At 51.1% G+C, this 13,202-nt stretch overlaps 1 protein-coding gene across 1 annotated transcript; it reads left to right on the top strand.

The window, feature by feature from the left end:
• The first annotated feature begins 33 nt into the window (after positions 1-33).
• Positions 34-12,716, top strand: KDELR3 (KDEL endoplasmic reticulum protein retention receptor 3). The gene is made up of 5 exons (XM_050917677.1): positions 34-581; positions 2,862-2,962; positions 4,270-4,428; positions 7,449-7,701; positions 11,893-12,716. The coding sequence occupies exons 1-5, from the start codon at positions 491-493 to the stop codon at positions 11,931-11,933; spliced, it is 645 nt and encodes a 214-aa protein (XP_050773634.1). The 5' UTR covers positions 34-490; the 3' UTR covers positions 11,934-12,716.
• Positions 12,717-13,202: the final 486 nt, after the last annotated feature.

The following is a 13,202-nucleotide window of genomic DNA, read 5'->3' as shown; positions in this document are numbered from 1 at the left end:
TCCTCCGCCTTTCTTATGCAGACAGCAGCCACGTCACCCAGCCTGCACTGGGACAGCTAAGCAGGCTCAGACTGGGAGGGACATTCTGGGGGACAATCCCCGACTTTGCACTGGCACACGGGCGGAAAAGGGCCGTAGGCAGATCATAGAGTAGGTAGAAATTGTGCCTGATAGAACAGAGATTAAATATACCAGGAGGAGTGAGGGAACCAGTTCATTCTGGAGGTAAGAATATCACTGGAGAAAGTTTTTATACTAGGAAAGAGAGAGTTAACTCGTCTGCCAGGAGACAGGAACAGGGGACTCCATACCCACAGAGAAAGAAAGTTTAATTGGGAGAAACAGTTTAACTGATCCGGGACAGGTAAGGGAAAAGATTCACTGCAGGTAACAGAGAGAATCTCTTGGGAGAAACCAAGAGACCTCCCCAAGCCTTCCCTCCTTTTCAAAACTGCACTGAATAATTTGCCTCGGGGAAGTTCTCGGAGCAATGAATATATTCCGGATCCTGGGAGATGTCTCCCATTTGCTGGCTATGATCATATTACTGGTCAAGATCTGGAGATCCAAGTCCTGTGCTGGTGAGTTCTCTCCCCCACAATTTTGTGTGTGTGTGTGTGTGCGTGCGTGCGTGTATGCGCGCGTGCTTGGGAAGGAGGGCTCCATGTGGCGTTGGCTGTGAGAAAGAAGACAGTGTGGAGACGAGGAAGGGGCAGTGAGTGGGGAGAATAAATGGCTTGCGAGTTAGTGGCACTCTGTGCCCCTCCGTGCCCTCCCTACCTGAGTTCCTAGGGAGAATTAAATCTCCATCCCTCCCACCTGCCATCTCACTACCTCTTCCCACATCTTCCTCCTTCCCCACTTGTGTCCCCCACTTTTTTGGGGGGCCGCCCTGTTAGAATCCTTCCACCGCACAGAGGGGCCAACAAAGCCATCCTGGCTCAACATTATTTCCGTTGGAGGGCGGGACAGGGATGTGATTGGGAGGAGGGTGTTGTGACGTGGCAAAAAGCGTCAGCTCTTAGTACAGGTGCTTATCTTGGGGTGCCGATAACATGAGAGTTTTTATTAGGGGTGGAGAATGGCAGGGAGCGATTAGCATATGTGCAGCTGTAAAAATCTTTCCAGGCAAAAGAAAGAAAGAGGCTATGAGGCATCCCTGCTAAAGGGCAACTGAATTCCAGGTGTGTAACATTACAGGAGATAAATGGCTGTGCCTCCCCCTAGGCCGCATCTGCTGGCCAGATGATGCAGAGGAGCTGTAATAATACTCTGCACCTTCTCAGCATCGCAAAGCACTTTACAAACCTTCCTTTATCCTCAACCCCCTGCGGGGGCGGGAGGGGTATCTTCATTTTACAAATGAGGAAACCCAGGCAGAAAGGGGTGAAGTCATTTGGCCAAGGTCATCAAGTGAGTCAGTGACCGAGCTGGGAACCAAACTCAACTGTAGGGTCCTTTCCCCTTCTCAAAGTGCTAGGCCATGGGAGTGAAAAGGGAGACCTCCTGCTGAGCTGCTCTCGGCAAGGAGAAGCCATTGGTTCCTAGCAGAGGGAACAGTTTAGCGGTCACAATTTCTGTCAACACTGGTTCTCCACTTGTGAGGTAACTCCCTTCTCTTCATGTGTCATTATATAATGCCTGCAGCTGTAACTTTCACTCCATGTATCTGAAGAAATGAGTTTTTTTTACCCACGAAAGCTTATGCCTAAATAAATGTTAGTCTTTAAGGTGCCACTGGACTCGTTGTTTTTGTGGATACAGACTAACATGGCTACCCCCTGATACTTGACACAATTTCTGAGTGACTGTCGGGCTGATGAAAGAAGCTGAACTGAGAGCCCTGCCGCCTGGAGTCTTTTTTTCCATTATCCTTTCACAGCAGGGACATCATAGGTGGAAACAACGCCAGTTTCCCTCCATACTCCAGCCTCTTTATTGGTGTGCCTCAGCTTTGGCCCCCAAGTTCACTGGTGACTGAAAGCTATTACCATTTATGGGCTGGGACCTGATCTCTCAGCCAGCTTGCTCCCGAGGTAGACATTGCAGAAAATATCATCAGTGCGAACAAGATGGGAGGGAGAGGAGAAAGGCATGCTCAGGAGAACCAGGATTGAATGGGGCATGAAAAATGACCACCCTCTCCCCCCAGAGCTGAGCCCTGCAAGGCAAGCCTGGGGCATGCTGGGGTGGTGTCAGGGGAATCCTGCACTGCCACTGCCCATACAAGACCTGTTCTGTCAATCTGGCTTGTTTTGCCTGTGCCAAGTTCACTTAACGCAGCCCAAGATAAACGATTTTAAACACATGGGCTCTATTGCAACAAAATCCTCCTACCATCTTGCCTCCCTATGTATTCAGCATAACTCACCCCCTCCACTGCTTTGATCTAGCTCAGGGTGGTTAATGATGCTCTGAGCACTCCCCTATAGATATAGGTCAGGGCAAAGTGGCCTGTTACTGGGCCATGCACAGCTCAGCCAAACATGAGCTCCAGCATGCTAGTTAGGCAGAGAGGGAAGACATGGGTCTGGTAGGATATTAATGGCAATAGCTATTTACTTTCAAAATCAATTTTGCATTTTAGTGCAGTGAACTAATTTGGCTGCACGTGTAGCTGCTTTCCCACTTGAAGGAGTGGCTGACCACCCACTTTGTATAACAGCTATTGCTCTACAAACAACAACAGAACCAGGTAACAAGGCTGATGAATTTTTTGTCCTGAACTGTTACTTAGAGGAGAAGATACCTTGATACAAGATGAGGGGGCATGTGCATGTGGAGTTTTCTATAGCTGTGTGTGGCTCCAAACCTTTCCTCTCTTACTTGTCTTATCTCCCATTCCTTCCCCTGACGTGTAGGTATCTCTGGGAAGAGCCAGATCCTTTTCGCTCTTGTCTTCACGACCCGCTATCTTGACCTGTTCACCACCTTCATCTCACTCTATAACACCGTGATGAAGGTAACGGCAGGGAGACGCTGCAGGAGCCCCACTGCAAATAACCCCAAAGGCGTCTCATTGTAGTTACTTGGGGAAGGTGATGATAGACATTCAGCAAATTGGGATTTTAAATTTTGGGGGGAGCTTTCTACAAGACCCCCAAAATTACAGTAAACTGCCCTTTGGCAGGGGAGGGAGAAGACTGTCCTTTAGATCTACTATTTCTCTATTGACCAGAGACAGACAACAACAGCCCACTCACCACAGCAGCTCCAACGAGTTAATTCCACTGCCCCACTAGTGCCTGCCAAATCCAGAAGCAGGAGAGTGGGATCAAACCTGGGTGTCCTGCACAGTAGGCACAGGGCCAACTCCTCCTGTCAAGACAAAAGTAGCAAGAGAAAAGACCTGGGGCTGCTACATGGCACTACAGGAGCAGGAACTCCTAGGGCAGCGGTGGGCAAACTTTTTGGCCTGGGGGCCACATCGGGGTTCTGAATCTGTATAGAGAGCAGACAGCCTGGCCCCAGCCCCCTCTCTGCCCCCTCACTATCCCCTTGAGAACCCCTGACCCATTCAACCCCCACTGCTCCTTGTCCCCAGATCGCCCCCTCCCTGGACTCCCCACTCCTAACCACCCCCCCGGACTCCACCTCCATCCAATCCCCCTGCTACTGGTCCCCTTACTGCCCCAAACTCTATCCACAACCCTGCCTCCTGACAGGCCTCCCCAGGACTCACACACCTATCCAACCCCCCTGCTCCCTGTCCCCTGACTGCCCCGAGGGACTTCCTGCCCTTTATCCAACCCCCCTGCTCCCCACCCCCTTATCATGCTGCTCAGAGCAGCAAGACTGTCAGCTGCTCCACCCAGCCAGAGCCAGCAACACCACCACGCTGCCTGGCTGGAGCTCACAGCCCTGCCACCCAGAGCGCTGGTGGCACAGTGAGCTGAGGCTGCCGGGGAGGAGGGACAGCAAGGGAGGGACTGGGGGCTAGCCTCCCCAGCCAGGAGCTCAAGGGCCAGACAGGACGGTCCTGTGGGCTGGATGTGGCCCGTGGGCCATAGTTTTCCCACCTCTGTTCTAGGGTCATATGGCCCAGCCATTGCAGCATTCCCAGCAGGGAGAGCAGCAGAGATAGGAATCAATCCTGGGTTTTCCAGGGGGCAGTCCAGGGCACTAACTTCCCCACCACCAGCAGTAGCTTAAAAGCAGGACTTGAATTAGGCAAGCAAGCAAGCCAGTCCCTTTGAAGTGGAGAAGACAATAGGATGTAAGACAAATGTCTTTCAAAAGAACTTTTTTTGCTACTTCCCCCCTCTGCAGGTCATTTTCTTGGTGTGTGCCTACATCACAGTGTATATGATCTACGTGAAGTTCCAGAAAACATTTGACAGAGAGCATGACTCCTTCCGTCTGGAATTCCTCTTGGTCCCCGTCACAGGCTTGTCATTTCTGGAGAACCACAGCTTTACCGCCTTAGAGGTAAGGAAGTACAAAACCTGAAGGGATGGGAGGGGGGGAAAAGAAGGTGATAACCACTTAGTTGAAACTAATTGGGATTTAGATGGTCAGCGGAGCATGGAAATAAATTTTGTGAGGAAAGGGGCCAGACTGGCAGTCTTTGGAGACAGACAAGACAAGAAGCTGTTCAGGTTTCTGCAGCCTCAGCTCACTCATGCCTCAGTCCTGACTTGGAAGAGCTACACCTAAAGGGTCATTCTCCATAACTCAATTCAACCTTCAGCCCTACAAAGAAACCAACCAAAACCAATGAGTATAGTGCAGGAGTCAGCAACCTACAGCACACAGGGCCGATGCAAGGATGTTTCACACCCTAGGCAAAACTTCCACCTTGTCCCCCCCCACCGTGCCCCTGCCCTGAGGTGCCCCCCCTGCAGCAGCTCCCCCCCTCTGCCCTGAGGCACCCCCCCCGACCCCAGCTCACCCCTGCTCCGCGCATGAGCACGAGCACACCGTCGCTGCTTCACTTCTCCCGCCTCCCAGGCTTGCGGCACCTAAGCTGATTGGCGCCGCAAGCCTGGGAGGCAGGAGAAGTGAAGCAGCCACGGCGTACTCGGGGAGGAGGCGGGGCAAGGGTGAGCTGGGGCAGGGAGTTCCCCTGCGTGTCACCCCCCCCTTACTTGCTGCAGGCGGCCCTCCCTGCACTCCCCAGCCCCAACTCCCTCTGCCTAAATGCCGGTGGCGACCGGGGCGGCTGAAGATCCGGCCGCCGCGGTCACTGCCAAAGAAAATGGCGCCCCCCAAATCCCAGTGCCCTAGGCGACCGCCTAGGTCACCTAAATGGTTGCACCGGCCCTGACAGCACACGTGCCACCTTTGGCACGCGAGCCAATTTTGCCTGGCACGCGGCTGACAGCTGGGGTCCTGGCCACCGGCCCCACTCAGCGCACGGCCGGCTGAGTAAACGGGACCCCAGACCAGCAGCAGGCGCGCCCCTCACCATGCTTGGGTTCTGAGGCTCCTGGGAATGTCAGCTGCCGGGGTGCGGGGCCCTGAGCCTGCTGCGGAAGGGGCAACAGCGGCTCACACTCCTGGGAGCTGCAGAGCCCGAGTGCAGCGAGGCGGGAGCCAGGGAATGCACAGGGACTGCCATCCGCATGCATCTGCTGCAGGAGCCCCCCCTCCATGGGGGCACTAGGCCACAGCCCGGGCAGGCGCGCCCCCCGGCTTCCCCCTCACCATGCTCAGGTTCTGTGGCTCCCGGAAGTGTGAGCCGCCGCCGCCACTGCCCCTCCTACAGCTCCCCCCATTCCACTGCTTCAGCAGTCCATGTGACGTTTTGCCTCCGAGTGGAGCCAGCATCTGACCAGCATGGGCATGGTAAGGGGAGTCCCGGGGGCAGTCAGGGAGCAGGGGGAGGGTTGGATGGGTTGGGAGTTCTGTGGGTCCTGTCAGGGGGTGGGGAGTGGTTGGATGGGGCACAGGAGTCCTGGGGGGTCTGTCTAGGGGCAGGGGTGTGGATAAGGGTTGGGGCAGTCAGGTTGGGGGGGTCTCAGGAGGGGGCAGTCAGGACAAGGAACAGGGAGGCTTATGTAGGGGTTGGGGTTCTGGGGGGTAGTCAGGGGACGGGTTCCCAAGAGGGGGCAGTCAGGGGACAAGGAGCGGGGGAGGGGTTGGGGATTCTGACCGGGGCAATCGGGGTGGGAAGTGGGCGGGAGTGGATGGGGATGGGACTAGGGCAGGGCTCTCCCCTCTTTTTTGATTGTTGAAATAAGGTAACCCTAGGTGAGGGGAGAGCCGGGGGGCGTATGGAGTCTGGTGCCTGCATATATTCACTGCAGTCTTCAGGAGCTCCCGGGGGTGGGCGCCGGGCTGAAGCCTCCAGGGGGGCACCAGGCCACAGCCTGGGCAGGAGGGGTGAGGGGGCACAGCTGCTCCCCGCTAGTGGCTCCGCTGCCTTTGCAGAGCTGCTGCCCCCCTGCACCGTGCTGGCTCCTCCATGGCTGGGGCTCACTGCTGCTGCAAGCAGGATGCTCTAGCTCTCTGGTGCCTCCGGAAGGCGGCTCCTCCTTGCCGAGCTGCTGCAGCAGCCCAAGCCCAGCAAAGCAATGAGTGGACTCGGGACGGGGGCCACTGGGGTGGGGTGGGGAGGGGAGGGCTCATGGGTGGGGGGTGCTGTGCACTCTCCAGGGGAGTTCATGGGGCGGGGAGGGGGGAACCTGGTCTGGGGAGCAGCCCCTGGGCACGGCTGGCCTCTGGGGTCTGTAAAGGCTCATTGGGATTTGCCCCTCAATGAACCGATGTGGAAGTGGGGGGGGTGCAAGATAGAAGTTTCACCTAAGGCACAAAATATCCTTGCATCGGCCCTGCCCCAGGAGGTGCGTGCACCTCAGATTAAGAACCACTGCACTAAACTGATAAGATCTGCATTTTAATTTAATTTTAAATGAAGCTTCTTAAATATTTTAAAAAACTTGTTTACTTTACATACAATAATTTATGGATTTATAGAGAGAGACCTTCTAAAAACCTTACAATGTATTACTGGCACGCGAAACCTTAAACTAGAGTGAATAAATGAAGACTCGGCACAGCACTTCTGAAAGGTTGCCAACCCCTGGTATACTGGTTTTCAGGATTGAGCCTCCCCCCCTTCACAAAGAAATGAAATGAGACTGGGACCTGTAATCAACAGGGCACATCTGATTAGGTAAAGGGCCAGTAGGAACAGCTGAGTTATGTACTTAAACATTCTCCCTCTCCCACCCAAAGATCTAAATGATTCAGAACCATCAAATTGGGCATTGTCGGCCTATGCAAACAGAGTAGCACTGTTATCCTCATCCTCCCATTCCCCCTATTATTTGCTATACTTATTTGTTACTTCTGGTCTGAAAATAGGTTGAAAGCTCTTTGGGGCAGGGACAGTTTGTACCGTGCATCAGCAAAACAGGCTCTGATTCAAGAGTGAAGCCTTTAAAGGCTACTGAAATTAATTGGCTAGTAAGATTCTCTTCTGAATTGTTTCCCTCTTCCCACAGATCCTCTGGACCTTCTCCATCTACCTGGAATCAGTAGCCATCCTTCCTCAGCTCTTCATGATCAGTAAGACAGGGGAGGCAGAGACCATCACGACCCACTACCTCTTCTTCCTGGGTCTTTATCGTGCGCTCTACCTTGCCAACTGGATCTGGCGCTACTACACAGAAAATTTCTATGACCAGATTGCCGTGGTTTCTGGGGTGGTACAGACCATCTTCTACTGTGATTTCTTCTATCTCTACGTCACTAAAGGTAGGTAGGGAGCTGGACTGACGGTGAAAGCAGGAAGAGAAGGGATATACTCGCCTCACCTCCATAAGCAGGCTAGAGTGGGGATAGAAGCTAGGCATTTGACCATCTTCATAACTACCCTTAAAAATGGGTATTGTAGCATACTGCATTTGTTTTCACCCCTCTTCAAACTTTCAATCTTTCAAGGGCTACAGTTACATACAAAACAATATTTAAAACATTACCGTTGCAAAGTCAAGCACTCAAAAAAAATCAGAAATGCCAGAATGAAGTTTGCTTGTGCAACCTAATTCAACCCCCTTGTGCAAATTCATTGTGACAGTCTTTAATTACATGATGACATGCTCCATCCCCCCAACATAGGACCTCTCCCTCAGTCAGTGCAAAAGGAGGGATAGTGCTCATTGAAAGAGAAGCTATTCACTATTTTGTTTCCTCTTCCTCATACGGTATGTGACTCCAGGTCCTATTTACAGTACATCAGTGGTCTCCAACCTTTTTATGCACAAAATAACTTTGAATTTAAATGCAACCCAGGATCCACCCCGCCCCTTCCCCGAGGACCTACCCCACCAACTCCATTCCCCCCCACCTCCATCACTTGCTCTCCACCACCATCACTCACTTTCACTGGGCTGAGGCAAGGGGGTTAGGGTGCAGGCTCTGGGCTGCGGCCAAGGGGTTTGGAATGTGGGAGGGGGCTCCAGGCTGAGCCCAAGGCAGGAGGTTGGGATATAGGAAGGGGTGAGGGGTGGAAGCTCTGGGAGGGAGGTTGGGTACAGGACAGGACTTGACTCCGGGCTGGGGCAGAGTGTTGGGGTGCAAGAGGGGGTGTGGAGTGCAGACTCCAGAAGGGGTCTCAGGGCTGGGGTGCAGGAGGGGCCCAGGGGGCTGGTTCTGGGGGGGGGGTTCAAGGCTGGGGCAGGGGATTGAGGTGCAGGTGGAGGTTTGCGGTGCTGGCTCCAGGGGGGAACTCAGAGCTGGGGTGCGGGCTCCCGTCGGGCAGCACTTATCTCCAGCGGCTCCCAGTCAGTGGTGCCGTGGGGCTACAGCTGGCTCTCTGCCTGCCTTGGCCCCACACTGCTCCCAGAAGCGGCCAGCCAGCCCCTGTGGCCCATGGGCACATGACTCCACGTGCTGCTCCTGCCTACAAGCACCACTCCTGCAGCTCCCATTGGCCGCAGTTCCCCATTCCCAGCCAACGGGATCTGTGGAGGCAGTGCTTTCTGTCCTTAGCCCCACTACACCGCCAGACTTTTAGTGATCGACTGTCAGTCTCCAGGATCAACCAGTCGATCACGATCAACTGACTGCTGACCACTGCTGAACTTTATCTAAAGCCTGCTCTGAATATACAATTAATGTTCTCATGGACCTTCCTATGGTATTCATCACTGCAATATTTAAGTGCTTCACAAACATTATCTTCAATTCCCCCATGAGGGGGGCAAGTATCTCCATTTCAAACATGGGGAAAATGAGTCACAGAAAAATTAAGGCCAAAATTGTTACATGTCCACTAATGTTGGGTTTCTACATGGAGATGCTTCTGGCCTGATTTTTCAAAGGACTCTGCATTTTTATAGCATGTTATGTTCAGAGCAGAGCTAGTGGAGTTGTGAATGATGAATACTTCTGCAAATCAGAACCAAAGGTCTCAAGCTGGACAGACAATGAGAAACCCAAACAGTGGCCACCTGAAATGCAGATTAAGTGACCTGCATGACATCATATAGGAACTCTGGCAGAGGCAGGGATAGAATCCAACTATGAAGGCGTCACTTAACTGCCTAAACTAAAAGACCATCCTTTCTCTTGCTCAAGTTTCTTGCCTCATTCATCAAGTACCTTCCAAGTACTGCAACAAATAAGGCAGGGGTCCTGCAAGCCCACAGCCTCCTTCATAATCCTGGTTCTTTCCCAGAGTAGGTTCATCCTGTGTACTGAGGCAGGGGTCCTGTGGAAAAAGAACCCCTCTATGTGATCATGTAATTAAAGACCATCACATAATGCATATGTATAAGGTGGCCAAATTAAAGTTGTATAGAGAACTCTAATACAGGTATTAACTTTTGAGTGCTTGACTCTGCAACCTCAATGTGGCATTTCCTAGGTTTTGGGAGGGAAATGTATATGGAACCATGCTGACCCCCCCCCCCCCGCCCCGCCCCAATGTCATCAGCAAGGGAGAGACCTTTAAATCCACTGCAAATTCTGCCTCTTGTCATTTTATGAGGGCAAGCCACTAGAAGGCGATGAGACACGTTGCCAGTGTGTTTCACAGCTATTTGTTGAACAGCAGAGGAATGCTGAAACTCTCCCACTGTAGGTTCCATTCTAGGCTTTGGAAGAGTGTATTCAGTGGTTTCAGACCCCTTTTTCACCATCCCCTCCTTCTGCCTGTTCCGTTACAGCCTCTCTGTTCCCTACTGCAGTCTCTGGCCCCCTGCCTTGATTCCTCCACCCTCTCTTTCAATCAGGCTGTTTCTTCTTCTCCACACTGCTCAGGTATCAGCAAAGGAAATACAAAAGCATAAGGCCAGGTCTACACTATAAACTGACGTGGCTATAACTATGTCACTCAGAAGTGTGAAAAATCCACCCATTTGAGCAACACAGTTATACAAACCCAGCTCATGGTATACACAGCACTATGTCGATAGGAGGGCTTTTCCTGTCACCATAGCTACTGCCTCTTGTGGAGGTGGATTAACTGCATTGGTGTACATCTTCACTGAAGCACTACAGCAACACAGCTGCACCGCAACAGCGTTTAAAGTATAGACTTGCCCTAAGAGACAGTCTCTCATATCTCAGTGCAGAAACAGCTCCCCACAACTTTTAATTGCAAGGAAGGTCCTGCCCAACTACTGAGGAATGCCCAGTAGACTGAATCTTCAGGAGAGTCTAACTGTAAAACTCTTAGCAAATCTCTACAGAGCATATGGAAACAGATTTTCAAACAAAGTTCAGTCAAATGTGGGTGGATTTTCATGGAAACAGCAAAAAGCACACCACTTATATAAAGGCAACCACTGCCTTTGCCAATTTTCAAGTCCCTGCACCAAAGCACGGAGACAGTAGAGATTCTCAATGAAACAGCTGCGAGAATTTGTTTTAAGTTAAACATGGGCAAAACAATGCACCATCTCCAAATCTCATTTTCAGAAATGTCTCAAGTGTTTTCACTGACACTTTCCCAAAAGTCAGCCTGAGGCACGGGAACCTCTAGCTTGAATGACTAGTTTTGGAAACTTCTGAAAACAGGATCTTTATAAAGGAAAGTGTTAGGCAACCGTAACGAAGTGTCAGCACCAGCTCTCCCTTTAATATATGCTGTCACTACACTTGTACCTCGAGGGGAGGACAGCCAGCCACAATAGTCGTTTCATTGTCCAACTCAATGAGATGGTAAACCCAAACAAACTCATGCTACACATTTAGAAGCAAGTTGTGAAATACTTAGCAGACACACAAACTTTTGGTAGAGTTCAGGCTACATCCCAGTAACTCCACTCAGTGGTCCAAAGTTTGATCCCTGACCACGTATTGCATGGTTTTACACTCATTAAGAAAAAATAAGGATTTCATAAGTGAAGAGAGTGAACCCACACGTGACCCAGATGGCTATGAAAGACAGAGATAAGGTTAATTCAGAAGGACTCATTTTCACGAAGAGCATTCCTCCATTTCTAGGGCCCCCTGCCCACGTTGCACCAGCTGTTTTCAACCAAGAACTGAATGTGAATGTCTCCCTCTTCCCAAAGCTCCTGTTTTGCACACACATTAATCCCACTAAGCCTGCACAGTTCAAGACCCTTAGAGAGGGCGACATCCAAGAACTTGGCAATACAGATTGTATCCTCTGGTGGTGTTAGCATATGGCACTAAACTCCGGACAAGGCTTTTGGCTCTTGAAGATAAGCTCTAGAGCTGTGAATAAGGAACAAGGTGGTGCTAAGTATGCTCTACCTGCACTAAAGTCATGTGAGGCTTAAAAGTAACTCTCTCCCTGGCACACCTCTGCCACCAATAATCCCCTGGTGACATCATTCTAATTAGTTGTGAGCTGTTAACCTTGCAGATGACAATGTTATGCTTTAGAGAGCAGCCACAGGGACTTTACTGGGGACATGAAACAGTGAATTTCCTCAAGTTTCATTCACTATGCTTTCTTCCTCTTCCTTGCAGTCTTGAAGGGAAAGAAGCTAAGCCTCCCAATGCCAGTCTGAAAACAGCACCACACAACCCAAGAAGTTCCTGCAGATGCAGTTCCAAGATCACAGCATTCTTCTGCCCCACATTGACAAAAATGGCTCAGCTAAGAATCTCAGCTCAGTGCCAGTAATATAGTCAGGCTTGGATGGCTGATAAGCTCTTGATCTGCATAGGGCTTTTCCTTAAATGTGTGCTAGTGTTTTTGCTTAAGTGAATTTTGTACTGGTGAATGGTTCTGGCTAGTGACTGAAGTCCTCTATTCTCATGGTAGATACAGAAGTGCAAGCTTTATTCTCTCTTTTCCTCCCCCAACCCACTTCCAAAATCTGCCTCAAACCTGACCCTTTAAGGGATCACCTCAAGGAGTGAAAAGTTTGGTTTCCACAGCCTATTTTTAAGTCTTTCAAAGACTTCCAGCGGTAAAACAGTTGCTCAGTTCTTAGCAAACAGGTACCCAAAACTCCAAAAACCACCAATCCATTTCATATTGGAAAAACTGTGGCAGACAGAGCACTTACAATTACAGCCGTTTGCAGTGTTCTTGCAGCCATGTGATTACTGCCACTTAAGCCAATATGGACTGGTAATCAAAGAGGTGCAATTCCCCATATCCCAGTCTATCTAGGCCCTGTAATATTTTTAAGGGAACATCTTTCCATTAAAATGGCAAAGATTACATCTGAAGATCTTTCAATATTGTAAATATTCAAACATTCTGCTCTACTCAACCCCTTTCAATCATAGTCCCTGATGTTCCACTGATAGCATTTTTATTAAAATATATTTGGTTGCTGACAGATGTGACTATTCCCTGGGTTATTTTTTGTTATATAAAATGGTGGTGTAGCAGGATGGTCACTCCACTCCTGCCCTGAAGGGCTTAAAACAGCCCTGGGAGAGGACTGTGAATGGAAAAAGGCTAGGCTGATTGGGGGAAGCAGCCAAAGGTAGGGGCACGCCCCAATCAGGGCACAGCTGGCCCTATAAGAGAGCTGAGGGCCAGACAAGGACACTCTCTAACTTCTAGAGAGGACCTGGCTACCTAGGAAGCTGAGGGTACCTAGGGTGGAGCAGTGCTGGGGAAGGGCAGAGGGAGCTGGGGAGCTCCAGCCTAGCAAAGCCCCAGGCTGCAGGCTGAGTTGAGGGCCCACAAAAGGGTACTAGGACTGCAGAGAGGCAGCCCAGAGATTGGCAAATGCAGCTGGTCCAACCCCCCTTGCTGATGAGTGGTTTACAGACAGCAGTCTGCCCCAGGAAGCAGGGGGCTAGATGATGACTGGCAG

Source organism: Gopherus flavomarginatus, chromosome 1 (assembly GCF_025201925.1).
Source record: "Gopherus flavomarginatus isolate rGopFla2 chromosome 1, rGopFla2.mat.asm, whole genome shotgun sequence".
Taxonomy (NCBI): Eukaryota; Metazoa; Chordata; order Testudines; family Testudinidae; genus Gopherus; species Gopherus flavomarginatus.
This window is presented reverse-complemented; position numbering and strand designations above follow the sequence as displayed.

What these genes read in the sequence shown, in the direction of transcription:
- KDELR3 (XM_050917677.1), top strand. Translation starts at nt 491, where the DNA reads ATGAATATATTCCGGATCCTGGGAGATGTCTCCCATTTGCTGGCTATG. An exon ending in GAGATCCAAGTCCTGTGCTG is followed by an intron (nt 582 to 2,861) that starts GTGAGTTCTCTC and finishes CCTGACGTGTAG; the next exon opens with GTATCTCTGGGAAGAGCCAG. An exon ending in CTATCTCTACGTCACTAAAG is followed by an intron (nt 7,702 to 11,892) that starts GTAGGTAGGGAG and finishes TCTTCCTTGCAG; the next exon opens with TCTTGAAGGGAAAGAAGCTA.